Below are 24,635 nucleotides of genomic sequence, written 5' to 3'. Positions count from 1 at the left end.
TTCAACTTTTAATCTATTCATTTTCAAAAATGTCCCAAGCATCTCCGAATAAAGTGTACAAAACCTCTCAAATGGGTTGTGTTGTGGCTTTTGTTCTCCCCTTAATTTTTTTTTTTTGTATATAACATTTCGTAGTCGGTTCTATATTTCATTTTTTATCTCTTTTTGTTTTTTGATATAATGAATAGTGAGCCAGCAACAAGAGAAGTTTCTTTAGAAATGGATACTCCTCAGTCAGTTTCTTCTGTAAGTGGCTTGATATCTGACAGCACTGTCTTACTTTATTAGGACTCTCCTTTACAACCTGCTTCTGTTGCCAGTGACCAAGAAGTAGAGACTGTTCAGGTCAAAGACGCATTATTAGACACTGGTCTTTCAGAAAGCATGATAGCAGAAGAAATTGCTTTAGAACAAAACACTAAAAAAGAACAAGAAAAAATCATGAGAGAAGAGGTATTGACTACGCGCGCGTGTGCATGTGTATGCATCATCCTTACTGATGGATCTTATCTGCTGATAGGCTCAAGCTCAATTTGATACTACTGTCAAGGCTCAACGTATGAAGCGTCTTCATTTCTTGCTTGAAAAATCAGGTGCTTATGCAACTATTTTGGGTCGTAAATTGGCAAAACAACAAGAAGAAGCTCGTGAAAGAGCAGCTCAGATTGATGCTCAAGAAGTGAAAGAAGATACTGTCAAGAAGACTAGAGGCCGCAAACCTCGGTCTGCTACAGCTGCAACAAAAAAGAGAAAGACAACTGATGCTGATTATGAATTGACAGACTACCTCAAAGAAGATGTAATTCTACTTCTATTTTGCATGAATTGTACTTAATTATTTATAGGACATCAAAAGACGTAAACAAGCAGATGGCAGTGTTACAAAAGCCATCATTGAAGAACAATCAGATGCAAACAAGAAGAGCAAGACAGAAGAACCAAGTACCAAACCTACTATTTCAGCACGTCAACCTGCACTTGTCACAGGCGGTATTTTGCGTGATTATCAACTTGCTGGTGTAGAATGGCTTGTGAGTTTATGGGAGAATGGTTTGAATGGTATTTTAGCAGATGAGATGGGTCTTGGTAAAACACTGCAGACCATTGGGTTCATTGCTCACTTAAAGTCAATGAAAGTGGCTGGTCCTTATCTGATTGTGACACCTCTATCGACTTTAGCCAACTGGGTAAATGAATTTAAGCGATTCGCCCCTTCTATCAATGTACTTTTATACCATGGATCTAAAGAAGAACGTCAACATATGATTAACCGCAAACTGCAAAAAAAGAAAGAAACCGAATTTGAATTTCCTATTGTCATCACTAGTTATGAAATTGTCATGAATGATCGTAAACACCTTCAAAAATATAACTGGAAATACATTGTGGTGGATGAAGGACATCGTCTCAAGAATATGAATTGTCGACTTATTCGTGAACTCAAGACTTATTCTAGTGCTAATCGTCTATTGTTGACTGGTACTCCACTTCAGAACAATTTATCTGAATTATGGAGTTTGTTGAACTTTTTGTTACCCGATATTTTCGATGATCTAGACATGTTTCAATCATGGTAAGAAATGGTGCTGTGTGTAACTATTGTAGCTGACTTTAGTTTAGGTTCGATTTTTCAGACATCAATGTCAAAAGTGGTCAAGACCGTATTATGAAGGAAGAAGAAGAAGACAATATTGTCAGTAGTCTTCATACCATTCTTCGACCCTTTTTATTAAGAAGACTAAAGACAGACGGTAAGCTTATTATATCGAGACTGCGAGACTTATTATTTTGATAGTTGAGTATGCATTGCCAAAGAAGAAAGAATATCTTTTGTATGCTCCACTTACTCAACCTCAAAAGAATCTATACGATGCTATTATCAAGCGAGATTTACGTGAATATTTAATTAAACGCAAGACAACCACCTCAGACAATCGCAATGATGACGACAATCAGGACGAAGACAATCCTGATGATGATCAAAGCAGAAGACGTAAGAAAGACATTAGTTACAAGGAGAAATCGGATCGTCAATACTTTAAAGACCTTGAAAAGGAACCAGAACAATCTGCGATTGACGAAAAGGCTGAAGCCAAACGTGAAGAAGTGGCACAGGCTGTCAAGCAAGTCAATGGCTTGCATTTACAGAACTTGGTGATGCAACTGCGTAAAGTCTGTAATCATCCATTCTTGTTTGATTGGCCTATTGATCCTGCTACTAATACACCTGTGTTAAACAATGATCTTGCTGCTCAATCAGGCAAAGTACTCTTGTTGGATCGTCTTTTGACCGCCTTATTTGATCGTGGCCATAAAGTGCTTGTGTTTTCTCAAATGACCAAGATGTTAGATATTTTAGAAGACTGGGCAACTGGATTGAAGGGATGGCCAATCTGTCGCCTGGACGGTAGTGTGTCTCAAGAGAACCGTCGTCAACAAATTGAGGAATTTAGTGACCCCAACAGTGCTATCAAGCTCTTTTTGCTATCTACTCGTGCTGGTGGTCTTGGTATCAACTTGACTGCTGCTGATACAGTAATTATCTTCGATAGTGATTGGGTAAGTAGATAACTTAAGTAAATATGTATATACTTATGGTATTAATAGAACCCTCAAATGGACCTTCAAGCTCAAGACCGTGTTCATCGTATTGGTCAAACAAAACCTGTTCTTATTTATCGCTTTGTAGCTGCAAAAACTGTAGAAGCCAAAATCTTGGAACGAGCTACCGCTAAACGTAAATTAGAAAAATTAGTGATCAGCAAGGGCAAATTTAAGACGCCTGTTGCTACTGCAAATGCTAAAAAGTCTCAGGAAAACACAGTGCGTGAATTGGCTGAGATTCTTGCTTCTGAAGACGGTGAACAAGTACAGATTGTAGCTCAGGGGGATAAAGTGATTTCTGATGCTGATCTTGAAAAGCTATTGGACCGTAGTCCACAAGTGTTTGAGAGTGAAAACACCAGTGAAAATGACCTGTTTAGAGAAATGGATACTTCAGAGATGCAAGATGAGAAGAATGAATTCTTGGCTACTCGTTTATAGTTGTCCTTATTATATACATACTGCATTCAACATCATTATTTTTATACATAATAAATCATGTACTTTTCAAAGCACGCACATATACACTTTTTCTTTCTTTCTTTTTTAGAATGGCCCAAGATAATGACAGATCCAACTTTTGGGCACAAATTAGTCATAAAGACTGGAACGAAACAGCAGACAAAATTGTCCAGTCAATTTGGCGACCTGTCTTGGGTGGTATTGTGGTGGGCGTACCTACTCTTTACTTGGTGTCAAAACTCTTGATCGGAACACGTTATAAAACAGCGGCTCATATTCCTCCTGAAGCATTCGACAGAGCACAAAAGATAAGGGGTAAAGTGGTTGCTGTGGGCGACAGCGATAACTTTCGAATGTACCATACACCTGGATTTGGATGGGGTTGGATACGCAATATACCCAAGACTAAGAAAGAACTACAGAATCAGACTATCTCTGTTCGAATCGCAGGAGTAGATGCACCTGAAGGATCTCATTTTGGCATGCCTGCTCAGCCTTATTCTAAAGAAGCCAAGGCATTTTTGACAGACTTAGTACTGAATAGACGAGTACAACTTCAGCTACTAAGTCGAGATCAGTATGGTCGAGTGGTGGGCATGGCTAGTGTAAGAAAGCCTCCCTTCTTTCTTAGAAAGAATGTCTCTGCAGAAATGCTTAAAGCTGGCCTAGCTAGTATTTATACTGCTAAAGGGGCACAATATGCCGGTATGCTAGATCAGCTAAAGAGCTATGAAGCAAGAGCCAAGTAAGTCTTTTGAACTTAAGCAAGTACTAAAACTCAATAGATTTTTCAAAAGAGGCATTTGGTCACTAAAGAAATATGTTTCCCCTGGAGATCATAAAGCAAAGTAGGTCAACACATTTCTCTGTTTAAGTACTTATTATAAAATAGATACCTTGGAGGCGGGAAATAGAATATGCTTTATTTCTTCTTTTTAAACAGTTTTTCTTGAAGTTGTTGAAACTCTTCTTCAGAAGGCATGTCTTCCTGCTTTCTCTTTTTACCTTTTTTCTTTTCTGAATTCGCTAATGTATCAATGATTGAATCCATTCGAGCCTGTCTATCTTTATTTCTCTGTTGAATCAAAGCAGCTAATCCATCTTCTTCTTTTTCGTTTTGTTGTGCATCAAATTCAGCTTGCTCTCTTGCTTCCTTTTTCAGGCGTGCCTGTTGTGCTTTCTCTGTGGTGGTTGGATTGAGTTTCTTGTGTAAAACTACTTCTTTCTTTTTAATAGCTTCTCGAATCATTTTTTCAAAACGGGGACAGTCGCTCGCTGATGAGCATTCAATCATGGTCAATATTTTGTCCATGTCACCTTTGACTTGGTTATAAGCCTTGAGAACATCTTGTCTTTCTTCTTCGGAGCCTATGCATCATAAGCCATACATTCATTGTAGAAACAAAGTCTTACCTTGATATTTCGATTTGTGGGCTTCAATTGTCTCTTCATTCACGATACCAGACCATAACTCTTTGAAATAAGCTGTCCAATCTTTATCTCCATCTTCGAATAAACTTTCTTCTGTTACACCTGTCTTGTCGTATCGTTCTTTTCGTTTAGGATCGCTAAGGACAGCATAGGCCATACCTAGTTGTTGGAATGAGGCATTGGCTTTTTCGAGTTGTTCAGGTGTAGCATTGGTAGGTTGCTTGTCCGGATGGAATTGAAGTGCAAGCTTACGATAGGCTTTTTTGATATCAGCAAGAGTAGCTGTGTTTTCAAGTTGCAAGATCTTGTAACAATCGAGTGCCATGAAGAAAAGAAACTTAAAAAAAAAAGTTTTGAAAACGCGTCTTATTGTGCTAACGCGTTTACTTTTTCCTATAGCCAATCATTGAAAGCAAGATGCGTACCTGAAGGAAGTGATGTTTATATTACATTAAATAAAGCCCAGATATTAGACACCTTTTTTACTCTAATATTTGGTAAAGAAGGATAAAACTCTAATTGGCAATAACTGTAGAAAACATATATCTATAGATGTGTTACATAATGAAGAAAGCAACTTTTTGAATTTTATCTGATATCACAGTTTTTACTACTAATTCTAAGCTAAGAAATAATTGCAAATCACAACAGATCTCTTTTAGCCTTTTTTGGTTCTGATTGTTTCTTATTTTTTGTTTTTCATACTCGCGTTGCTGATTATACCACAGTAAGCACGATTGTGAAGACTTGCTTAAATTACACATTCTGCTGTGATAATCGTTTTCAAAAAATGGATTCAACATCTTGTTCAGGCATAAAAACGAAGCAAAAAATACATTTTCACATACAAATTCTCAGTTTTCTACTTTAATAGATTTGTTTGTCATTTATCACTTTTGACATACAAACATTTCTTCATGGTTTTATTTATTTTTACATTTACAGCTTCATACCTTTATTTTGTAAATACAAAACAGTGATGAGTAATTTAAATAGATCTAAACAACTATAATTACCAGTTTATACACACTTATATTTTTATTGCTATTATTTGGTGTATAACAAGCAACTTTATAATGCATCTGATAAGAAAATAACACAAAGGCCATTTGTTCATGCATCTCTTAAAGTGGCCAATCTCTTAAAGTAGCCAAGGCAACAGATTGATTGGCTAAGCCACCTAACTTCGAATATGGTATTTTTTATTTCCAGAAAAATTTTTTTCTTTTTCAAACCCTTGTCTTTTATTTTTACATTGTTGTCAAAATAAAGACCATATTGCTCAGGGTACCCAAAATCTTGCTTAGCTAACCTATGGAGCTAAAAGAGTGCTACCTTCCAGCCGTGTAGCTGTATCTGTTCAGTGTTTTGCTTTTTTGGCGCTGTTTAGATATGACGTTGTACTAAGACCTGTGTAACCAAAAGCTATTGTCCCTAGCGATTGTTTATACACGTACGTACTAATTGGCTGCAGAGATCAGGTTTTTGGGTTTACTGATTCTCAATACATAGATACTTGTACTCTGGGGTACTTGTATACACAAAGGGAAAAAAGAATGCGTAGTGTCCGCCTTCTATAGTAGCATTCATGCATACAAAGACAGAAGACTAGCCATCTTTTGTCTCAAGATTGGGTTTAGCGTTGCCTAATACTCTGTTCAAGAGAGTGATTAGCTCTTGTTCAGAAAAAGAAATCTATTTGTTCAAGTCTGGTAAGCTTGTTCAGACTACTGCAAATACTTGTACTTCGGGGTACGTGTATACACAAAGGGGAAAAAGAAGGCATGGTGTCACTTTCTAGGCTGAAACTGGTGTTTCTCTATCGACAAGGCTTTCTCTCAGGTGTCTCCAAGGTTACTCAGCAAGTCTCAAGGTCAATCAAGAATGGCTCTCATGGCTCAGTGGATATCTAGTAAGTATCCTCCAATGGTATTAAAAGTATAATACACTAAAGTCCTTTTGTTTAGGTGTTTGCAAGGCTGGTCATCAAGGTCTGTTACTGGTCCAAGACTGACTCTCTCCCTGGTTCTACCCTGTTATGGTTGGCAAGCTCAAGATCCCTAGGTATACTCTACTTATGGTGGTGTCTAAGGCGTCTCCAAGGTTGGTCATCATGGTGTGTTACTGGTGCAAGACTGTCTCCCTCTGATTCTGGTTCTTTCAAGCGTTTCAAGGTATCCATTGAAGGACTCAACAGATCTTCGCAATGCCGTCTGCTTTCTTCAGTCTTGTCTGTTTAAGAGTCTGATCAGCTCTTATTGAAGCAAGAAGAGGGTTTGGTTAGGCTTGATCATCCTAATCAAATCCACAATATGTTTGTGCTGTGTATACCAAATTCCTTTTTGTTTTTTACTAGCGTGTTCCCCCTCCTTCCCATCTCTACTTTTCTTTTCTTTTTTGTTGTGTTGTGGTTTAACTGTTGAAAAAGTAGGTGCATTTCTTCGTTTATGTTGTTTTTCTTTTCTTGGACTGAAGAAGGTTTTGTTTGGTGTCTTTAATGTAAGTAATAGTTGTCTTTTTCTTGTTTTACAGTCAGTGCTTGTAGTTGACTAGATCTTGTGCTTGCGCATTGTCTATTCATCTTTAGTTATTGGCAAAAACAGTCTTAAATAAAAGTAATGGGTTGAATCCACTAGTATAACTGCTTTATCCACTCACCTCTGTTGCTTTATTGTTGTCTTTTATTGTTAGTGCGAGTTGATCAGAGTACAGTTCACTTATTGAACTACAGCGATGTTGCTTTGATTGTACTATGCCATTACGTTTTGCTTTTGTGGATCTGTTGTCTAGTCTTTGTAACAACTGGATCAAAACGCGATTATGGTTTGTGAATGTTAATAAAAAAGAAATGATATTCAAAAGCAGCGAATACATACTAGAAAAAGAAAATTGGGTTTGAAATACGGAACAAGACATCCATCATTAGTTATACTTTAAATTGATCTCTTTAGTCTCAAGAGTGCCATGTACTATAGCAAATCCTACTAGAGTGGGTTTTGTGTATTGAATGATACATAATTAAGTACGCACTTACTTATTAATGTCTATTAAAGAGCCTCTTTTATACTGATAACAGTGTACAATAAACTTTGAATGGAGATTTGAAGGCAATACTCAAATTAAGTCGCCTTTTTCATCTTGGTAAACTCGTTTTCTTTTCCTCAAAAATACCTAGAGATGACCTTGGCTTATTTCTGTGATATCAGACCTACATTGGGGTCATTCCAAAAATGCTTGATCGAGGTTTATTTTTTTTTTTTTCATCTTCACGGACCTCCGTGGATCCCCTGGGTCAAAAAAAAAAAAGAGATTTCACAAAACTGCCAAACCAATGGTACCATTCGATTACTGGACTCGAAAGAACATGTTTTAAATGAAAAACCAGACTGATTTGATAGTCTAGTCGTCGAGTAATGGAGCATTAAAGATTGGTACATTTAAGCTGTGCTTTGAGCATTTTTGCTCTAGATATCATATAAAGCTTGTTAGTAATGGAGCTATAGAGTATTGTATGTTATTTAGAGTACTAAGGAATATGGAAAAGTAGAAATACGGTTGATTGATGATGCGGTAAATGTGAGGTAAATGTGGGGTAAATGAACAAAAGACATTCGTGATAGCTGCTTGTGGAGATTGAAATAGAAGAAGCAATTTGGTTCTACATCCAGCTGCATAAAAAATCAGGCTTTTGCTGAGAACTACATAAAGATGCAGTTTTATGGCTTTGGTGTAGTGACAAAGGTTGTAAATCCCTGTCTTTTGAGTCTATTGATATAGAGAGCATAGTAGTTTCTCTGCTAAAATATAAAGCGATTAGACAAAAATGTTTACGAGGTTTTTTGCTCATATCTCATTGGTTTTATAGCACAATTGGCAAGCAAACACATTTATCAAACACTAGAGTCTCCGACATACATTCTGAGCATTGAAGCTCGTCTATAGCTCTATTTTTTTTTTTTTGTCTTGTAGCGCCAAAAAGAAGCTTGAAGAGTTGTCAGCTTGAAGATTTTCATGAGTAGTACCCTTTGATTTTGAGAGATTTTTGGTTATTTTTTACAAGTCGCTTTTTTTGGTCCAAATCAACTCCAAAGGTACCATAAATGTTATAGAACATTGTTTGTAAGTATTTAAAGCGTTTATGGCTGCATAAAAAGGGTTTATGCTACCTTTGTATGCCCAAGAAATAAAACGAGACTTGTATGCATTATCGTTGAAGCATCTGTTTGTCTGGCGTCTCTGTGACATGAATATGAAATGACTGATCCTCTTTTCATAATACGCCATTTCCATAGAGTTATCAACGGTAATTAAGATTGTCTTGCAGAGTCTCAAAAAAGCCTTTAACGCAGTCCCCGCTTGTTATACATGATCATTTCTCTCTGGTAATTCCTGCTAGGATGTTTCTCATTACTGGAACAGCAATTCATTACCTAGTTATCAAGTGACTACTTTTCCTATGGCTCTGTTCAAACTCGGGCTATATGGAAATCATCCAGGAACAAATGCATTGAAATGAAATCAAGTCACAGATGGCTTGCAATTTCTGATAAAGGATCTGGATATTTTTTTTTCTCGAGATCTTTTCTTTTTTGAATCACTATTAGATCATGGGTAAAGCAAGAGAGAAGAAGCATTCCAAAGGTACATAACAAAGAAAGACAATGTACATAAATCGACTGACGCAAACAAAACATAGGTCGTTTGGATAAGTATTATCACTTGGCCAAGGAACAAGGTTATCGTGCCCGTTCTGCTTTCAAGTTGATCCAACTAAACAAAAAGTTTAATTTCCTGGAAAAGTCTCGAGTTTTGATTGATTTGTGTGCTGCTCCTGGTGGTTGGTAAGTGTCTATCTCTAAATCCCAGTTTTTTTTTTCTCATATTGAATTTAGGCTTCAAGTAGCAACCAAGTATATGCCTCCATCAAGTCTTGTCATTGGTAAAGCTCATTTTTTTTTCTTTTTTGTATGAAACTCATGATTGCCATCTAGGTGTTGATTTATGTGCTATCAAACCTATTCCCGGTGTTATTACTTTCCAAGACGACATTACGACTGAACGCTGTCGTCAAAACCTGAGACAAGAAATGAAAACTTGGAAAGCCGATGTCGTACTCCACGATGGTGCACCTAACGTCGGCCGAGCATGGATCCATGATGCTTTCTCACAATCCGAACTGGTACTTGTGTCCTTGAAACTGGCCACGGAATTCTTGGCCAAGGGCGGTACCTTCGTCACCAAAGTCTTTCGATCCAAAGACTACAATAAGCTCTTGTGGGTCTTTCAACAACTGTTTCGTAAAGTAGAAGCAACCAAGCCTCCTTCGTCTCGTAATGTGTCTGCTGAAATTTTCGTGGTCTGTCGAGACTTTGTGGCTCCCAAGCGTATTGATCCTCGCATCTTGGACCCCAAGTCTGTCTTTTCCGATGTGGGGGCTGAAGAACAAAAGAAATTGACCGATATCTTTAAGCCAGACAAAAAGAACAGACACAGAGAAGGTTATGAAGATGATAATTATACGATGCATAAGACGATTGATATCATGGAATTTGTGCGTTCTCAAGATCCCATTACTGTCTTGGGTTCTTATAATCAGTTTACATGGCATTCAGATGAAGCCAAGGCTTTATTGGAGCGTGATATCACAACAGAAGATGTCAAGATCAACTCTGAGGATTTAAAGGTGCTTGGTAAAGGTGACTTCAAGGCATTGCTTAAATGGAGAGCACAATTACGTGAAGAATACAAGATGGATAAAAAAGAAGAAGAGAAAAAGGCTGAAGTGTTGGTAGAACAAGAACCCATGGACGAAGATGAATTGTTAGAAGCTGAACTTGCCAACCTTACAAAAGAAGAAGCAGCCAAAAGAAAGCGAGAAAAGAGAAAGGCCAATGAAAAGAAGATGAAGTTGATTCAGCGTATGCAACTCAACATGATTGTGCCTACAGATATTGCTTTAGATGAAAATAATGTGGGCGATCAAGAGATTTTCAATATCAAAAAGATCAAACAAGACGAATCCCTTGCTAAACTTCATAAGGGTGATATGTCTATGGCAGACGATTTAGACAGTGATGATGACGACGTGTATGTCGATAAGAGTTTGAAGGGTCGTATTCGAGAAATGGACTATGAAATGGAAAATGCTGTTGTAGACTCTGATGAAGAATATGAGCGAGATCTTGAACAACAAATGAATGAAAACTATACTCGATACAAGCAACAAAGAGCTGAAAAGGATGCTAAATTCAGAGCCAAACAAGCTCGTGAAGAAGAAGATGAATGGACTGGCTTTGACGATAAAAAGAAAAAGAACGAGAATAGAGACAAGCGATTTGATTCTGATTCTGACAGCAGTGATTCTGACAGCAGTGACTCTGAAGATGATGAAGATGACGACGATATGAGTAGTGATTCTGAAGAAGAAGAAATGTCTGTTCAAAAGAAAGCACCAAAGCAAACAAATAGAAAGACTAATTCTTTAATGAACGATCTTGGTGAAAAGGCTGCTTTATCTAAAAAGACAGCCAGTGGTTTAACTACTGCTGCTTCCATGTTCTTTGATCAAGACATTTTCCAAGATGTTGCTCTTGATGAGCTTGTTGAAGAAGAAGAAGAGGAAGAGGAAGAGGAAGAGGAACAAATAGAAGAATCTTCTCGTAAGAGAAAGAGAAGCCAAGAAGACGAAGAAGACGAAGAAGAAAGTGACTTTGAAGTTCAAGAAACAGAAGAAGTTGCTCCTTCTGACGAAGAAATGTGGGACGGTGCTGAAGACGAAAACTCCAAAGCTATGAAGAAGGCATTAGAAACTGGTTTAACAACAGCTGAATCCATTACCTTGGCTCGTCAATTAGCCAATAAGGAAAAGACAGTAGAAGATTTGATTGATCTTGGTTTCTCCAAAGAAGCCTTTAGAGACAAAGACGGTCTCCCTGAATGGTTCTTGGATGATGAAAAGAAACACAACAAACCCAATTTGCCTGTGACTAAAGAAGCCATGAACCAATTACGTGCTAAATTAAGAGCTTTGGATGCTCGTCCTATCAAGAAGGTAGCTGAAGCCAAGGCACGTAAGAAGTTTAAGGCTGCCCAAAGAATTGCCAAAGCACAAAAGAAGGCTACTGATATTGCTGATAATCCAGACATGACTGAAAAGGAAAAGGCAAAGAACATTGGTAAACTGATTGCTCGAGCAACCAAGTCCAAGCCCAAGAAAGAAGTCAAGGTGGTTGTGGCCAAAGGTGCTAACCGTGGTGTCAAGGGTCGTCCTAAGGGTGTCAAGGGTCGTTATAAGATGGTGGATGGTGTTATGAAGAAAGAAAGACGTGCTGAAAAGAGAAGAGAAAAGAAAGTCAAGAAACGTACTGGCAATGGACGTCGTTAACATGTTGTACTATAGATTCCCCCCCCCCTTTTTTTATTTCATTTTTTTTTCATTTTTTTTTTACATAATACATTGCATGGTGACACTAAAGTACCCCGCTTTTCAATAATAATAAAAAAAAAGTGGCTTCATACATATTTTCCCTGTTCTCGTATGATTCAAAGTGTTCTTTTGGTCCGGAAAATTTTATCGGATAGCTAAAGTTTAATAGCCAGCCCACACGCAATTTTCCGAATGCAAAAAATGGGGGACAATCAAAAAGATTTTATTGATAGAAAATTTTCCCACCCTAGAAATCATCCTCTACTTGTTCTGCCCAATCATGAAGCAATAAAGCCTCACTCTCTTTTTTCAGGTCAGCCAAGCCTGTAATGTCTTCCAAATAATTAGGTTCTTTCAAGACTTTGTTGATAAAATCTAAAGGGTCTTGTTCATAGGCATGAATAACCTAAACAGTATGAATACACAAACATGCTCCCTTTTTTTCATAGTGTTACCTTTTCTGAGCAAGCTGTGCATTTATCATATGCTTGTCCTACGATCAGCATGTTGCTAAATTGCCCAAGAAAGCCTCGTATCTGATGTGGAAGTAAACCCAGAAGATGTTGATTATTATCTGCTTTTGCATTGATCCTTATCAAAATTAGTGTCCCGCTGACCCTGTTTTTTTTTTTTCTTTACCCGTCTGGATGTTGTAGAAGAGATACCATTAATTCGACTGATAATGCACCTGCGATAGCAGCTAATCCAGGTCTTGTTACTGTACATTGTTGGTCCAATGTACGATCCGTAAGCGACTACAGAATAAACAGCCGAGTCGATTGAGATAAGGATTTACTTACATCTGTTGGAGCAACAATGTCATTACAGAAATAACAGCCTACATTAGATTGACGTGAACCATGTCGCATCACAAGATAAGTATCAAATCCAAGTGCACTGTTAATCACTATTTTGTTCTGTTGTGAGCCAATCAAGGTAGGGAACCATCGACTTTCTCGGCTATCTGTTAATAAATAAATCACATCATGTTGTTGAATCAATGCTATCAGTTTTTCCATATCATGCTTTAATTTCTCGTCTGAGTTATAAGGATGGCCAGGCATAGGGATATTTAAATCATACCCTAAGGCAGTCTAACAGTGTTGTTAGGGTTGGTATTAGCCTTATCGACTTACCATGGTAGGCTGAATTAGCTTTAATTGTTTCGCTGCTGTTTCTGCTTTAGGTGCACTGCGGAGAGCATCTTGGAATTGATAGAGTGGTTGTCGTACGGGATTTGAAAAAGATACTTGACCATTATCTACAAACGAAACATGACGCACGCCCCATCCCTAACAAAAATAAACTAAGCATCATATCATCATTATCTCAATTTACCACTAAACATCGGGCCACATAACAGCCCAATGTCCCTGCACCTAACAATAAACATTTGGTCTGTTTTATCTTTTCTAAATCAAGGTCAGGCATTACTCTCCATCGCATTAACTTCAGATTTAAATCAACAGACGTATCAGCCAATCTATCAAGTTCGTTTCGATTATCTACCCATACACACACACACACACACACACTTTTTACCTTGTAGGGTCCATCAATGGTCCCAAATCAACCATACGAGGACCTAATGCACCTTGTGGGTTTTTTTCCCATCCTACTGCCTTGTTGTCATACACAGCATTGGCTGGTAATTCCACATCCAACACAATCGATGTCTGTTGACCACGATAACAACATACTTTGAATTTTCTTAATTGCCATGTTGTATAGACCAAATAAAGTAAGTTTCTTAATGGCCAACCAAATGCATCTGTGGCTGTTGAGGGGTCCACAAACCCTATCATACACTATATATATATATATGTATATTAATCCATTATGTGTATGTGTGTATGTGAAATAGGACTGTACTTGATCATGATTCTCAAAAAACTGATTAAATTCACTGAATGGTGCTACCCGTAATTTCCCAGTAGATATTTCCTTTTTAATCAAGAAATAAGGGTGATAAGCATTTTCCAAAGTGATCTTGTAAGCGTTGTCAGTGAATCAAGATAGAGAAAGTCAGCCACTTACATGGATAGACTCCTGATGTACGCATTGCCATGGGACACTAGGCATGAGTGCAGGAAATGCAAACCAATAATAAAACTTGTATTTCTTAAGATCAGCAAATGTCAATAACAAAAACGAATTCAGTCTACTTGGGTTCTCTATGGCTTCTCTACTTTTGACTGCTGCCACGATCTTTTATGTGTATAAATAGAGGTCATCCTGTTCATCATTACTTACTGTTTCAGTCACGTGTTGAAATAATTGATTTTTATTCATTTTACTAAATTCTTCCATGGTATTGGTGTTGACCAAAGTACCTTGGACAGGATATCCTCTCTCTGTACTGTTATCTAATCCCTCTGCTGGAATACAAAATGGCCCTGGTATCATCACTTGATGACCTTGGTCTGTTGCTATCTGTCCCAGTGTATAATAACCATGAATCGTTTGAGGTTCACTTGATAGTTTCAAGATATCTAATTTCTTGGAAACAAAAGACTGCCAAAATGCAGCATCAACAGAAGATTGGAAAGGTATAAATTTAACAAGAGACATAAAGAAAAAAAAAGACACAAAGCAAGTTGGTTTTCTTTTTGTTTTGTGGATTGTCCTTGTGACTGTAGTCGTCATCTAGACAGCATGAGACTCACGTGATATACCATCACGCCTTCTTGTCAAAAAATAAAGTGATCGCTGTATATCATTCTAAATACATTTTCATATGATAAGCTTTTTTGGCATGTAAGGATGATTGCGTGATGATAATTCGGAATGATAATATGCACATGAAAAAAGAATAAGCGGAATATATACCCCACACCATAAATTAAGGGGGACCGCCCGGGAATAAGTGTGGGGGGGGAAAGGGAGGAAATAATTTCGCTTAAGGAAAAGTTAGGAGAAAAAAAAAAAAAGAGTTGATATGGGCAGAGATAAGAAAAAAAATAGACCATTTTATTACAATTACACTCTCATCCGATTTTCTTTTTCTTTTTCTTTTTTTATTTTGGTCTTTCTCTCTGTATTATTTCATCATGACTTTTTTTTTTTTTTTTATATAGAGCATTTGTTTATATCTAATTTTTTTTTCTCATTCCATATCGTGTGAAATATAAAATAAAATAATAAAAAAGGGATTTCCTATTTGGGTTATCGTTCTCATCTTTCTTGTTCGGATGTTGTGGAGAAAGAAACTGCTATTGTAAGCGTGTACCCCCCAACCTTCGAAAATTTCCTCCACTTTTTTTTTTTTTTTTTTTTCTGTCTTATCTCAGCCATCATCAATAACCCCACTTACTAAATTAGGCCATTTAAAAAAATGATAATAAAATCCGTATATAAAAAAGAGAAGTGAGCCCTTTTTTTTTTCTTGTTTCTCTCATCCTTTCTCTTTTTTTTACATAAATATATGACTGCTACATCATTCTATCTTAACAACACAACTCCTAAGCGTGCCATCTCACCAGTAGACAAGGCTAATATTCCAAGACCCTACAAATGTCCTATTTGTCCCAAGTCATTCTATCGTCTTGAACATCAAACTCGCCATATTCGTACACACACAGGAGAAAAGCCTCATCAATGTACTTTCCCTGGCTGTGCTAAAAAGTTTTCACGTTCTGATGAATTAACTCGACATGTTCGTATTCATACTTCACCTAACAAAAGACGTGTACGCAAACAACAACAACAACAACAGCAACCAAAGAAGGCTATTCAACAACCTATTATGCTTGTAGCAAGATCAATGCCACCTTCTCCTGCACTCTCTACAAGTTCTAATTTCTCTCATCATTCAGATAATGACGATATGATATTTACACCTGATCAAAGTCCTACTTTATCACCTCATACCATTTTATCACCTATTGGATCTCCCAAGTTATCTATGTTAAAACTCGCACCTTTGGAATGCAACCATGATCATCCTGTGGTGTCTCGTCCATTTTCATCTCCCGCTACTCCTTCAAGTCTGTTGGATCTATTAGATAGACCTCCTCAAGCTCGTGTCTTGCCTCCTATTACTATGTCTTTAAAGCCTTCATCATTACCTTCTATTCATTCTATTGTTCAATTTTAATCGCATTTCATATATTCATATAGTTACACCATTCGTTTTATGTAGAATTATTTCCTTTTTCTTTTTATTGTATAGACATCCCTCTCTCCCCTTTATATATATATACGACTTCAAGATTCACCCCACTCCCTCTTTTTTCTATGTACATATATAAAATAAAAAAATATTGTATTCAGCAGTGATCCAGATTTTCCCGTATTTAATTTTAAAATTGAATTGCTTATCTAAACTGAAATCTGATTGGTTGAGCTCATTAAGGGTTCTTTTTTATCTATCTACACACGTGGAAAGTTATCGTAAGGGAGAGGGCGAGAACATAAATAAGGTAACGTCATCGTCTAAATGGATGAGAAACCTCGTTCGATTATTTATTTTAATTGATCAGATATGGAACTCACCCCACACTTTTCTTCAGATTATTTTGATTTGACGCCATCGTTTTGCTCCGAAATATAAAAAAAAAATTTCTTTTTTTTTATGAAGGACGGGAAGAATCTGAATTTATGTAGAGGTGCTTTTTTTTTTCATCACCGCCCTTCCGGGATATGTGTAACTTATCCATATCTGTCTTTATCTTGTTTCATGTACACCCACTATGAAGTCACGTGAGAGAAATAAAGTGTCTAAAATAGCATTCGAAAAGAGAGCATAGCTATAGCTTATGATTGGTGCATTGTGTCGATGTCATCTTTAAAAAGGAGAACCAAAAAAAGAAAGAAAAAAAAAAGTGTGTATACGCAACAAATCACATCTTTCTTTCCTTTCTTTATATACTCTCTTTTTTTTTATACTTATGGCTCACTTACAACAACATAACAAAGATATATGTCGAGGTAACTACAAGAAAGACAAGGTATCCACTGACACTCTTATCTAGGTCGAAAACGTAGAACAGTAGAAGATGAAGAGATGAGTGAATGCACAGCACAAAAACCTTTATTGATGCGTAAAATAAAGTCACCCGAATCAAAAAGACAAAGAACAACATTACAGAAAAGAACCACACGGGGTGCTTTATTAGGTATGTAACTTTCTTTTGTTGTATCGTCTTATTTATACTACACTAGACACATTGGATAAAGAAGCATTGATTCATATTCTGGATTCTATCCTCAAGTCACAACCTCAAGTACGAAAAGAGATCATACATCATATTCCTGCACCTACCATTTTATCTGCCATGAATGTCTTGGTGGATCTTGAGAAAAAGTTTCTTGCCAGTTTCCCCTTTAATAAAAATGGACCTGGAAGAGATGATTATACATTTTCAAGAGTACGAGATGCACTGACAGATTATATTGTAAGTAATAAATACAAACATACATACATAATTGATTTACCATACTATACAGGACACAATAACACAATATGCCAATCATTTCACTTCAATACATATATTCCCCTCACATTGCTTTACATTTCTTGATCATGCTACACATATGGCACACCGATTACCCAACTGGGATAGTGAAGAAAACAACAGACTAAAGAAAGAACTCTATCAAAACCTGAATTTATTCTGGAAATCAGCCATTCAGATCACATCACAGAAACTACATGCATCAAATTATAACCCAGACACTGTACGTGAATGGGCCAAACATTTAGCTCAACACAACAGTCATACACATGGATGTTATTTTACTGAAGCTGTGCATGAATTCACGCGAACATTAGGTTATTTTATGGATCCAAATACCCTAAATTCATGTCATCATATATCTCATACCTTGGTTCCTTCTGTTGAAGCTATATCCTATCCTTAAACCTCTTTCTTGGCATGTGGCTTTGATATATATATATATATCTAATTTTTAAAAATAAATTTAGCTTGTAAAACCCTCCTTGGTTTTTTTTTTTTTGTTCTTCTTTTCCTTTTTTCTTTATCTCTTTATGTCAACTTCACCCCTTGTTTCTCCTTCTACTTCTACAAAAAGAACCTTACCTATTGTTGTTGAGACATTAGGCGCAACTACGTCTGAGACAAAAGAAGGTTTAAGGAAAATCAATAACTATCTATTAAAAAAAGAAATTGGTCGAGGTGCTTTTGGTACAGTTCACCTTGGCATTGATGAAAACACCCAAACAGAATATGTAAGTGAGAAAGAAGGGTAACATGTCATGTGATTGATGCATCCTGTATAGGCAATTAAAGAATTCAGTAAGTCAAGACTGAGAAAAAAGGAACAAATGGACCTGTTTCGAAGTGGAGGACCCCGCGGAAGAGGACGAGGTCGAATGATGGGATTAGGGGTCAATAACCCACATCAACAACAACAACCTACGAATCCATTAAACTTGATTCGAGGTGAAATGGCTGTCTTGAAGAAACTAAGTCACCCTCATATTGTTCGACTGTATGAAGTCCTTGATGATCCCTCAGGTGATTCACTCTATATGGTGTTTGAAATGATGCATAAGGGTGTCTTGATGGATATTGAAATAGGACAGGTAGCAGAACCTTATTCGCCCGAGATAGCCAGAAGATATTTTAAAGAGATGATGCTTGGTATTGAATATCGTAAGGATACATATTTGTCTCTCTCTTTCTCTCTCCCCTCATACGATTAAAGTACATGCAAATGATATTGTACATAGAGATATCAAACCAGACAATTTGCTGTTGTCTCAGCAAGATGTGCTCAAGATTGTTGATTTTGGTGTGTCTGAAATGTTTGTCAAGGGAAACGATAAACTCAAGAAATCAGCTGGAAGTCCTGCTTTTATGGCTCCTGAATTATGTGTAGCTAGACATGGTGAAGTATCTGGTAGAGCAGCAGATATTTGGTCTATGGGTATCACACTTTATTGTATGATTTATGGTAAAACACCTTTTGATAGTACCAACATTTTGGAATTGTATGAGATGATCAAACAAGCAGAGTAAGTGTAAGATAATCATGAATAGGCTGATTGAAATCCACAATAGCATTGAATATGGTCAAGACATCGATCCCAACTTATTAGACTTGTTCCATAGAATACTGGATAGAAATCCTGATACACGTATTACAATGAAAGAACTTCGTGTAAGTTCATTCAACAAGGCTGTCTGAATTGACACTTGATAGGAACACCCTTGGATTACAAACAATGGTACAGAGACCATGTTATCTGAAGAAGACAACTGTGATATTGTCTCTGAAGTCACTGAAGAAGAAATGAACAATGCTATCAAGAGTATTGCTAGTATTTTTGCAGTGGTAAGTGAACTTGATCCACAAGAGATAGGTTAACCTATCTCTATAGATGAAAGCTGTCTCTAAATTCAAGCGTCACTCTCGCTCCCTCTCTCAAAAATCATTGAATCAAATTATGGACGATGTAAAGAAACAAGACGATATACAAGAAGAAGAACAAGTGGTGAAAGCCACAGAGAATCTTCATGTTGAATAAAGTCACATTTAAGCGTCTCTTTTGTTTTCTCTTGTTTTTTTTTTTTTCTTTATGATACTCTCGAAAAAAGATCTTGTCCTTGTCAAACACGATGATAAAACTGAGCGTGTGTTGCTTTCATTAACACAGAAACGACTGGTGTCTATTGTTAAAGAATGGTTTGATGTACCTGAACTCATGCCTCGTCGTTCAAGAAGTACTTTGGAAGACTATACAGCACCTGATCTATTAAAACATCAGATTGTTAAACGCATGCTCCTGAAGGACTGGGTAAACTGTTTTTTTTTCTAAAAAGACCAACGTTATTGACTTTGATCTAGCCAAAAGGATTTTATGCGATTCAGTTGGCACATATTGATCTACACCGTAAAGAATGAGAGACATTGAGAAAGAGAATACTCATACGATTCTATTAGGGCTGATTAAAAACAACCACGCAAAGAAATGGAATGTTGCTCGTCTATTGAAAGGTGACGACATAAAGTCAAGTAAATCTTTAGATACTGATGGACTTTATTAGAAAGAGGAGATTTAAGACTGGATCTGGAAGCCTCAGAAGTACAGTCTCATTTGGAACGTTATCTATCTCAATTCTATGAGTGTTATTTTTGTACCATCAAGGACAAAAACACAGGATTGTATTGGATGCGTGTCCAATTAGAACAAGGCCTGACATTTTCGATTCGTTCTGCTCGTACCTATAAGGGCTACATTGTCTATGTTCCCAAAAGCGAATTTCTGTTGATTGCTGGCAATTCGACTCGGGACACAGACAACGATATCAAAGAAGCCATCCTTCGTACTTTTAAAGCAGACAGCATCATGTTTCAATACGTGCGAGATAAAGCAGTAGAACATTTTCGTAATTTTACTCGTGTCCGTCAAGAAGGCGGTGTGTTTGCTCAACTTCGAAAGAACCAAGTAGATGCTAATCCTTTGGATATCAGACAGAGCTCGAAAACAAAGGACTGGGATGACAAATTTGTGGAAGAAGGTGAACAAACCAGGCGTATCAAGCCGATAGAAGATAAGAAATTAGTGGCTCGATTTGATGTATTGAAAAATGAGTTTGGATGGAACAGTATGGCAGCTACGAATCGCTTGGATGTGGATTTGGATTTACCGTTCCAGCCTGTAGCAGGTCAAACACAATCGGATTTGGCCAATGTCAAGTTTGAACTCAATTTACGTGGAAAGCATGTACCTATGGGCATTAAATTTATGGTAGAGAAAGGATTGGTTGAGATGCCAGCACCAGAATGGTTGACTTCAGTGCCTTCAACAAATGCCACCTATTTTCATGTAACAAAAGATGGAGCAAGTCAGACAAAGCCAAATCAAAATGCAGAGGATGAGGAAATGGAAGAGCAAGAAGAGACACAAGATGTAGAATCACAAGCAGCAAGTGACTCTGAGTAGCAGAGAGTTATTATCTATATTTATGCATGAATAAAATTGAATACCATAAGAGCATTGTTTAAGTCTTTACTCATATTAATGTAATTATAGGCGATGAATAGCAGTAAAAAGTTATAAGGAGAGCCAAGACTACTTTTTGTAGGTTGATTGTTCCTGTTCCTGAAAGATACGCACATGCAATTTTAAGAAACTAGATCAAAAAGATGGGAGAAAGTGATTGTTCATCATATATGATAAACTAAATTATAGTAAAACAATAGATGTCTTTCAATAAGATGGTAGATAATTGTACAAAACAAAATGATTTTATCGGTTTATTCAAGCAAAAAAAAAAGAGGGTAACGACTCACGAAATAAGGTAAAAAACGAAAAAAGAATTGCCTTCTGGCGGAATCGAACCGCCGACCTTCTGCTTACTAGGCAGACGCTCTGCCATCTGAGCCAAGAAGGCTAATTGGTTGATTTTTGAGTCTCAAAAATTATTATATATTTGTAAATAATTAGAATCCGGACCGGAAGAGTATTCTATCTGAGCTTTTTTCGGACGCTGTAGCCGGATTTTGTCATATCCGATAAGGGTTGACTCTGTGAATAATCGATAAGGACTATGACTTACAAACGGACCATCATAGCCCACACAATGCTTTCTTCATCAATTGTACTCACATTTTGTTTTTATTTAATTGATGTTTTTCCTTGCTTGCTTTTCTTTTGGTTTAGAGTTAGACTTTTCAAATTCATTAATTTTACACAGCCCTGGATTTTTGATTAAACATATCTTGTATCATTACACAAACTAAAACCTACAAAAATGATTCAGGCTTGATAGCAAGATTAAGATTTTATAGACCAAGGTACGCCTAATCTCTCAAATGAAAAAAAGTTATGCAAGTAGATTTGCATCGAACATTGGTAATTAGAACCAGTTTTTTTAAATTGAAAAAACTTGGCATGAGCAGCGACAAACAAAAAAGCTGTAGAGCCAAAATTAATGCTTTTACATAAATGCCGTAACACAGAGCAAAAGTTTAATTAAGGTCTGCTGATGCTAAACAGTTTGAATCACAAGGGCAAAGTCTTGGATATTCAAGTAGAAAAAAGAAATATGCTTTTTGTGGTGTACTGAGATGTCTATATGGAATGTCTATCAAGTCATTTTAGTGATTAACATTTATCGATATAAAAACGTGCACGGTCCTGTTAATGTAACAGCCTTCAGATTTAGAACCCTCGTGCCCAGTCAAATTGAGAAACTATAACATCCTTGATGCTTGAAATAAAATTTAAATATGTGCCTTGAACGTATAGTAACATTACACAACTTCTCTGATCTTGATAGTGGCTGTAGTCATCATTTTTTCTTTTTTCTCAAAGCCCCCTCTTTTTTTTTTCCTTCGATAGTTTAAAACTCAAGTCTCACGACTGCTTCCTTTTTCTTGAATGTACATGTACAACTGGTATGACAAAAAAGGCTATTACAACATTCACCTTAATTCTTCTTCTCTTGTTCTTCTTTTTCTTTTTTCTACTCTTTTCTCATATTAGTATCATAGTTATTTAAATTAACCAAATCCTGTTAAAAATGAGGCTTTATAAGATTGTTGTTTTAGGAGAAGGTGGAGTTGGAAAGGTATGTCGAATGGTAACTTTAGCTTATCTTTTTTTTGTTAATCAAAAATTTATTCCAATAAGACAGCACTCACTATTCAGGTAAGCTAGACAGATAGGATGATGGAATCTCTCTAATACTACTTCTTACAGCTTTGCTTGAATCATTTTGTTGGTGAGTCCTTATTCGTCTTTTAAGAAACTATATTTAATTTTAATTTAGAGGTAGTAGACTGTGTTTCCAAATGAGAGGTTAATTGACAAAGATGAGATAATTTATAGACATACGATCCTACTATTGAAGATTCGTATCGTAAACAGACTGTTATAGAAGATATACCATGTCTGTTAGAAGTATTGGATACTGCAGGGCAAGGTAAGAAAAGAACCCCATTCAAATTGGCCTTTGTCTTATATGCCTCCCCCCTTTTTTTATATATAAAAAGAGGAATATACTGCCTTACGAGATCAGTGGATTCGTAGTGGAGAAGGGTTTCTAATTGTGTATTCAATTACTTCCCGTATGACATATGATCGAGTCAATAAATACCGAGATCAGATTTTCCGAGTCAAAAATACCAACTGTATACCGATGGTCTTGGTCGGCAACAAATGCGACAAGATTACCGACAGAGAAGTGACGAGAGAAGAAGGGGTATCAAAATCACGCTTGATTGGTTGTGAGTTTGTCGAGACGTCCGCAAAAACATGTGTCAATGTAGAAAGATCTTTCTATTCGGTTGTTCGATTGATTCGGCAGGGACGAACGGGAATCAGGGAAGAAGCACAAAAGCAGGAATTTAAAAAAGACAAAAAATGCGCTATTTTATGATCTAGAATGAATAATAGATCAGTCACCAATGCTTACTCATTTGTTACAATATTTGTTATAAAAAACTACTTAAAGCATCTTGTTTTTCTTCTTCTTTCTTCTTCGTTATCCCCTTTTTATTTCATTTTCATGACATCTTTGCAAGTTTTAGGAGCTGGCTTCGGCCGTACAGGCACTATGAGCCTCAAGTATGCTTTGGATCATTTAGGGTAACAATGATCAAAGTATGACTCTTTTTATTGAACCTCAAATAGATACAACACTCACCATATGCACATGGTCCTCATTGACAATACTCAAATACCAGAAATCTTTGAAGAGGCTTACAAGAATCCAGACGCTCCTGTTGACTGGGATCGCGCTTATCTTGGCTACAATGCTGCAGTTGACTGGCCTACTACTGCTTTCTTTGACAAAATCTATAAGCTAAACCCAGATGCTAAAATCATCTTGACTGTCCGCGACCCTGAATCTTGGTTTAATTCAGTTATTAAAACTATCCATGAATGGCCTGAAGTCAATGAAACATGGCCAACGCAAATCATTCGGGCACGAAAAATGGCGCGCGTAGTGGTCCGAGATGGTGAATTAGGAGGTTCAGATATCATTACTCGCAAGGATCAGCTGATGAAGAAGTTTGTAGACCATATTGAGCGTGTCAAATCTATAGTCAAGCCTGAGAATCTATTGATCATGAAACTCGGTGATGGATGGGAAGTGCTTTGTCCTTTCTTGGGGAAAGAGATTCCAAAGGATTTACCTTATCCACATAAAAACAAGGGAGAGAATTTCGGAAACATGCTAAAAGGCATCAAGGAGCTCTTGGGTGATCAAACTAAGGATGAAGTTGAAGTATTGAAGGTTTAAAACATTCGAACCTCCTGAAACAAAAACATTTACTCTAAATAAATGGACCCTTTTTTCCACCTTTTCTTTAAGTCGTCTATTAGCTAAAACCAGTTTTTCTAGAAGTAATTGACTATTTTGTAATTTAAAACAACTCTAGAAAATATTATACATGTCCGGTAGACCTTTTTAAAACATAAAAATATTATATATATATATTGGAGACTTGAATTTGACCTCTTTTTTTTGACATCATGATCTCTACAGAGAACTTTCAGAGCAGTGCACAAGCAAGTTGCATTAACTTATCACATTGGGGCTTTACTTTACAGATATATACAAACACGTTATTTTCTTGCAGCAAGATGCAGTATCATACTAGGTTAAGACTACAAAAAAAAAACGACTTGGCACTCATGTCCAGAATGTTTTTCTCTTATATGACGAAGATGGGATGTTTGCCTTTTATTTTGACTTCTCGTTCTTAGTTTTTAAAAAAGACACCTATTTTTGTT

The 24,635-nt window shown here is 36.7% G+C and overlaps 11 protein-coding genes and 1 non-coding gene across 12 annotated transcripts; 9 read left to right on the top strand and 3 right to left on the bottom strand.

The window, feature by feature from the left end:
• The first annotated feature begins 95 nt into the window (after positions 1 to 95).
• B0P05DRAFT_605790 (SNF2 family N-terminal domain-containing protein) lies at positions 96 to 3,119 on the top strand. The gene is made up of 7 exons (XM_051583350.1): positions 96 to 246; positions 289 to 453; positions 521 to 799; positions 846 to 1,573; positions 1,621 to 1,751; positions 1,796 to 2,559; positions 2,608 to 3,119. Exons 1-7 carry the CDS (start codon positions 181 to 183, stop codon positions 3,043 to 3,045), a joined length of 2,571 nt encoding a protein of 856 aa, XP_051431208.1. The 5' UTR covers positions 96 to 180; the 3' UTR covers positions 3,046 to 3,119.
• A 36-nt stretch (positions 3,120 to 3,155) lies between these two features.
• Positions 3,156 to 3,815, top strand: B0P05DRAFT_477508 (uncharacterized protein; the record flags this gene model as incomplete). The annotated part of the gene is made up of 1 exon (XM_051574969.1): positions 3,156 to 3,815. The coding sequence occupies one exon, from the start codon at positions 3,156 to 3,158 to the stop codon at positions 3,813 to 3,815; it is 660 nt and encodes a 219-aa protein (XP_051431207.1).
• Positions 3,816 to 3,988: 173 nt separating this feature from the next.
• B0P05DRAFT_590652 (DnaJ domain-containing protein) lies at positions 3,989 to 4,822 on the bottom strand (the record flags this gene model as incomplete). Its single annotated transcript, XM_051582826.1, has 2 exons — positions 3,989 to 4,434; positions 4,480 to 4,822. 2 exons carry the CDS (start codon positions 4,820 to 4,822, stop codon positions 3,989 to 3,991), a joined length of 789 nt encoding a protein of 262 aa, XP_051431206.1.
• A 4,273-nt stretch (positions 4,823 to 9,095) lies between these two features.
• B0P05DRAFT_557292 (Spb1 C-terminal domain-containing protein) lies at positions 9,096 to 12,018 on the top strand. The gene is made up of 4 exons (XM_051580001.1): positions 9,096 to 9,138; positions 9,194 to 9,338; positions 9,390 to 9,436; positions 9,489 to 12,018. The coding sequence occupies exons 1-4, from the start codon at positions 9,105 to 9,107 to the stop codon at positions 11,879 to 11,881; spliced, it is 2,619 nt and encodes an 872-aa protein (XP_051431205.1). The 5' UTR covers positions 9,096 to 9,104; the 3' UTR covers positions 11,882 to 12,018.
• A 108-nt stretch (positions 12,019 to 12,126) lies between these two features.
• On the bottom strand, positions 12,127 to 14,841 carry B0P05DRAFT_557287 (uncharacterized protein). Its single transcript, XM_051580000.1, has 10 exons — positions 14,177 to 14,841; positions 13,961 to 14,131; positions 13,796 to 13,912; positions 13,466 to 13,731; positions 13,262 to 13,406; positions 13,060 to 13,215; positions 12,724 to 13,017; positions 12,563 to 12,678; positions 12,379 to 12,514; positions 12,127 to 12,329 (listed from the first exon to the last, which is right to left on the bottom strand). The coding sequence occupies exons 1-10, from the start codon at positions 14,492 to 14,494 to the stop codon at positions 12,171 to 12,173; spliced, it is 1,878 nt and encodes a 625-aa protein (XP_051431204.1). The 5' UTR covers positions 14,495 to 14,841; the 3' UTR covers positions 12,127 to 12,170.
• Positions 14,842 to 15,218: 377 nt separating this feature from the next.
• B0P05DRAFT_557245 (uncharacterized protein) lies at positions 15,219 to 16,205 on the top strand. Its single transcript, XM_051579999.1, has one exon. The coding sequence runs from the start codon at positions 15,348 to 15,350 to the stop codon at positions 16,017 to 16,019; it is 672 nt and encodes a 223-aa protein (XP_051431203.1). The 5' UTR covers positions 15,219 to 15,347; the 3' UTR covers positions 16,020 to 16,205.
• A 212-nt stretch (positions 16,206 to 16,417) lies between these two features.
• On the top strand, positions 16,418 to 17,862 carry B0P05DRAFT_557240 (Cut8 six-helix bundle-domain-containing protein). Its single transcript, XM_051579998.1, has 4 exons — positions 16,418 to 16,852; positions 16,897 to 17,040; positions 17,087 to 17,319; positions 17,372 to 17,862. Exons 1-4 carry the CDS (start codon positions 16,813 to 16,815, stop codon positions 17,783 to 17,785), a joined length of 831 nt encoding a protein of 276 aa, XP_051431202.1. The 5' UTR covers positions 16,418 to 16,812; the 3' UTR covers positions 17,786 to 17,862.
• A 50-nt stretch (positions 17,863 to 17,912) lies between these two features.
• Positions 17,913 to 19,415, top strand: B0P05DRAFT_477645 (kinase-like domain-containing protein; the record flags this gene model as incomplete). Its single annotated transcript, XM_051574978.1, has 6 exons — positions 17,913 to 18,113; positions 18,165 to 18,540; positions 18,593 to 18,902; positions 19,000 to 19,048; positions 19,091 to 19,222; positions 19,269 to 19,415. The coding sequence occupies 6 exons, from the start codon at positions 17,913 to 17,915 to the stop codon at positions 19,413 to 19,415; spliced, it is 1,215 nt and encodes a 404-aa protein (XP_051431201.1).
• A 645-nt stretch (positions 19,416 to 20,060) lies between these two features.
• B0P05DRAFT_477650 (uncharacterized protein) lies at positions 20,061 to 20,834 on the top strand (the record flags this gene model as incomplete). Its single annotated transcript, XM_051574979.1, has 2 exons — positions 20,061 to 20,496; positions 20,557 to 20,834. The coding sequence occupies 2 exons, from the start codon at positions 20,061 to 20,063 to the stop codon at positions 20,832 to 20,834; spliced, it is 714 nt and encodes a 237-aa protein (XP_051431200.1).
• A 378-nt stretch (positions 20,835 to 21,212) lies between these two features.
• B0P05DRAFT_t93 lies at positions 21,213 to 21,285 on the bottom strand. Its single transcript has one exon. It is a non-coding gene; the product is annotated as a tRNA-Thr (tRNA).
• Positions 21,286 to 22,282: 997 nt separating this feature from the next.
• Positions 22,283 to 23,360, top strand: B0P05DRAFT_557211 (small GTPase superfamily). Its single transcript, XM_051579997.1, has 5 exons — positions 22,283 to 22,464; positions 22,527 to 22,544; positions 22,596 to 22,617; positions 22,723 to 22,818; positions 22,889 to 23,360. Exons 1-5 carry the CDS (start codon positions 22,417 to 22,419, stop codon positions 23,272 to 23,274), a joined length of 570 nt encoding a protein of 189 aa, XP_051431199.1. The 5' UTR covers positions 22,283 to 22,416; the 3' UTR covers positions 23,275 to 23,360.
• Positions 23,361 to 23,367: 7 nt separating this feature from the next.
• On the top strand, positions 23,368 to 24,295 carry B0P05DRAFT_557206 (P-loop containing nucleoside triphosphate hydrolase protein). The gene is made up of 2 exons (XM_051579996.1): positions 23,368 to 23,483; positions 23,529 to 24,295. The coding sequence occupies exons 1-2, from the start codon at positions 23,404 to 23,406 to the stop codon at positions 24,139 to 24,141; spliced, it is 693 nt and encodes a 230-aa protein (XP_051431198.1). The 5' UTR covers positions 23,368 to 23,403; the 3' UTR covers positions 24,142 to 24,295.
• The last annotated feature ends 340 nt before the right edge of the window (positions 24,296 to 24,635 follow it).

This window comes from Gilbertella persicaria (assembly GCF_025201335.1).
Source record: "Gilbertella persicaria strain CBS 190.32 chromosome Unknown B0P05scaffold_47, whole genome shotgun sequence".
Taxonomy (NCBI): domain Eukaryota; kingdom Fungi; phylum Mucoromycota; class Mucoromycetes; order Mucorales; family Choanephoraceae; genus Gilbertella; species Gilbertella persicaria.
The sequence above is the reverse complement of the archived record's forward strand: the minus strand, read 5'-3'. Positions and strand labels throughout refer to the sequence as shown.